This window comes from Poecilia reticulata, unplaced genomic scaffold, assembly GCF_000633615.1.
Source record: "Poecilia reticulata strain Guanapo unplaced genomic scaffold, Guppy_female_1.0+MT scaffold_181, whole genome shotgun sequence".
NCBI lineage: Eukaryota > Metazoa > Chordata > Actinopteri > Cyprinodontiformes > Poeciliidae > Poecilia > Poecilia reticulata.
Window position 1 is genome coordinate 83,633 of NW_007615018.1, and position 2,362 is coordinate 85,994.

A 2,362-nucleotide genomic window follows, 5' to 3' on the forward strand; every position below is an offset into this window, starting at 1 on the left:
GCTGTGTGTGTGAGCTCCCCCCGCTGGCCACCCTAACCCCCACAGCTCCCCCCGCTGGCCACCCTAACCCCCACAGCTCCCCCTGCTGGCCGCTCCAACCCTTTTTGTCTGTGTTTCAGTCAGAGACCCCGAGCATAGCGCCCCCTGGGGGGAGTCTTCTCCTGACGACTATCGCTATGGCAACCAGAGCTACATGGACCCTCGGGAGCGAGAGCGGGAGCTGCACGACATGAACAAGAGGTGAGTTTGCTCCTCGGCTCTAAATCAAGGCTTCAGTCTTCCTTTGGACCCGCCGAGCAGAACAGGTGTTGCATCACTGTCTGTGACCACAGGGGGCGACGGTGTTCAAGTATGTCTTGAAAACGTACTGCCTGAATTTACTATTTGAGGGATCAATATTATTTCAAGTGAGATCTGACTGTAACAAAGCGGCGCCAGGACCCACCAATTTAGTAAACAGCCACAGTTGGTTTACATATTTTATCGATGTGACGGTAATAAGTTACAATCCCAGCTGTATCAGCTTTTACGCAGTTTACCTAAATACTCTTTCTTGTTGGTCTTTAAGACGTACTTGCACGCTATCGCCCCCTGTGGTCACAGAAAATGGTGAGTCACAGATGTTCGAGCCGGAGCTGTTGTTGAGACGATGTCACTTCCTGTTCCTGCCAGGCTGCTGGACCCGGCCAACACGCTGCAGTTCGACGACTTCAAGAAGAGCTACGGTGAAATCCTGTACCGCTGGGGTCTGGGCGACAAGCGGGCCGACGTCCTCAAGTTCACGGCCGGCCCGCCAGAACCGCACAAAGGCATCGGTACGTTTCCCCCAGCGGTCCGGCCGGGTCTGGTTCTGGTTCTGACGGGTCCGTTTCCCTGCAGAGTTCGGGCTGTACTGCTGCCACTGCCGCAGCCAGGCGCGCGGGACGCAGTGCGCCGTGTGCAAGCGGCTGACCTTCCAGTGCGCCGTGTGCCACGTCGCCGTGCGCGGCTCCTCCAACTTCTGCCTGAGCTGCGGCCACGGCGGCCATACTGGACACATGATGGACTGGTTCCGGCGCCAGGACGAATGCCCGGCCGGCTGCGGCTGCCGCTGCCTGCTGCAGAGCACCTTCTGACGCCGCCGCTGCTCAATAAAACCCATGAATATCTCAGCTGCTGCCGTTTCACTTCTTTACTCCAAAATATTTCACTTATCAAGGAAGGAACTCAAAATGTTGAACATTCAATGTTTCCTGGTGATGGTAGATTTATCCTCCCAAATGGAAATCAGGCAGAAGGCAAAAGAGACAAAGTTCGACCAAGCAGCAGTCAGTCTGCAGATTGATGCCTTACTGAACGACCAGCAGCCAGCAGTGGCTTTTACCAGCCACTGCTGGCTGCTGGTCGACCAGAACGTCGTCATTTCCTGTGACGCCGCGTCTGATTGGCCAGCCAGCACAGCCGTGTTTCCTTCAGACCAATCACACGGACCGGTGCAGAGGAAGCCCCGCCCCCTTGTAATTAATCTGTATTTATATTATTGAAGGATTTTATTCATTTTTCTCACTTCCAGACCTAAAATGAAACAAACTAAACAAAAACGATGTAAATTAGAAAAATGTTCAAATTTAAACCTGAACAGAACAGCAGGTCAAAGGTCAAAGTTCAGAGAAAAAGGATTGAATGGGTCATGTGACACAGCATCATCATGTGATCAGAGGAGCGGTTCTGAAGGCTTCGTAACCATGGTAACGCATCATGTGACATGCCCGGACCCATCAGACGTCGCTGCGCTCTCCACCAATCAGAGGAGACGGGCAGGGTGACAGCGGCAGCTGGAGGCGGAACGTGGGCGGAGCTTTGAGGCGGCAGAAGACGCAGCGCGTCAGCAGGTCAGAGGTCAGCAGTCTGCACACCGGGAACGGCCTTCCACACTCTTCACACTGCAGACGGAGACGGCGAGAGCGTCGTCATGGCAACCACAGAGGAGCTAGTCCGCCATGTTGGGGAGCAGAACCAGAACCGGGTCACCAGAAAACCTCACCTTCAGGATCTGGATCCCGGTTCCCTCTCCGCTTTTGATCTGCATCACCTCGGGGATCTGCTCCACGTTCTGCACGTCCCACAGCCGGACGCTGCCGTCCTGCAGGTCAAAGGTCAAAGGTTAACGCGCAGCAAAGCCGAAGGATGGCCTAAAGCCGGGGGGTCCAAAGTGGGTCCAAAGTGGCTCCTCGAGGGCCGACATCCTGCATGTTTTAGTCTCCCTGAAAATGGATCATTAGAGGGTCAAGAAGAACATTGACCTGCTGAAAAGGTTCTTACTGAGAATAAAACCTGCAGGATGCCTCCAGGACCCACCTTGGGCCTCCAGGACCCACCTTGG

General features: G+C 54.7%; 2 protein-coding genes across 3 annotated transcripts in view; one reads left to right on the forward strand and one right to left on the reverse strand.

Annotated features, from left to right (window-relative positions):
• wdr59 (WD repeat domain 59) overlaps window positions 1–1,151 on the forward strand; it is a 21,889-nt gene extending 20,738 nt beyond the window's left edge. The window contains exons 21-23 of the mRNA XM_017303087.1: window positions 77–240; window positions 673–815; window positions 880–1,151. Of these exons, the coding sequence (XP_017158576.1) occupies window positions 77–240; window positions 673–815; window positions 880–1,115 (543 nt within the window). The 3' untranslated portion in view covers window positions 1,116–1,151. The remainder of the gene's footprint in view (window positions 1–76; window positions 241–672; window positions 816–879) is intronic.
• A 427-nt stretch (window positions 1,152–1,578) lies between these two features.
• Window positions 1,579–2,362, reverse strand: part of LOC103460113 (WD repeat-containing protein 88) — a 7,492-nt gene continuing 6,708 nt past the window's right edge. For both annotated transcript variants that reach the window (XM_017303097.1, XM_017303098.1), the window contains exons 7-8: window positions 2,024–2,122; window positions 1,579–1,922 (exon numbers count right to left, since the gene is read on the reverse strand). In XM_017303097.1, coding sequence (XP_017158586.1) covers window positions 1,918–1,922; window positions 2,024–2,122 — 104 coding nt within the window. In that variant the 3' untranslated portion in view covers window positions 1,579–1,917. The remainder of the gene's footprint in view (window positions 1,923–2,023; window positions 2,123–2,362) is intronic.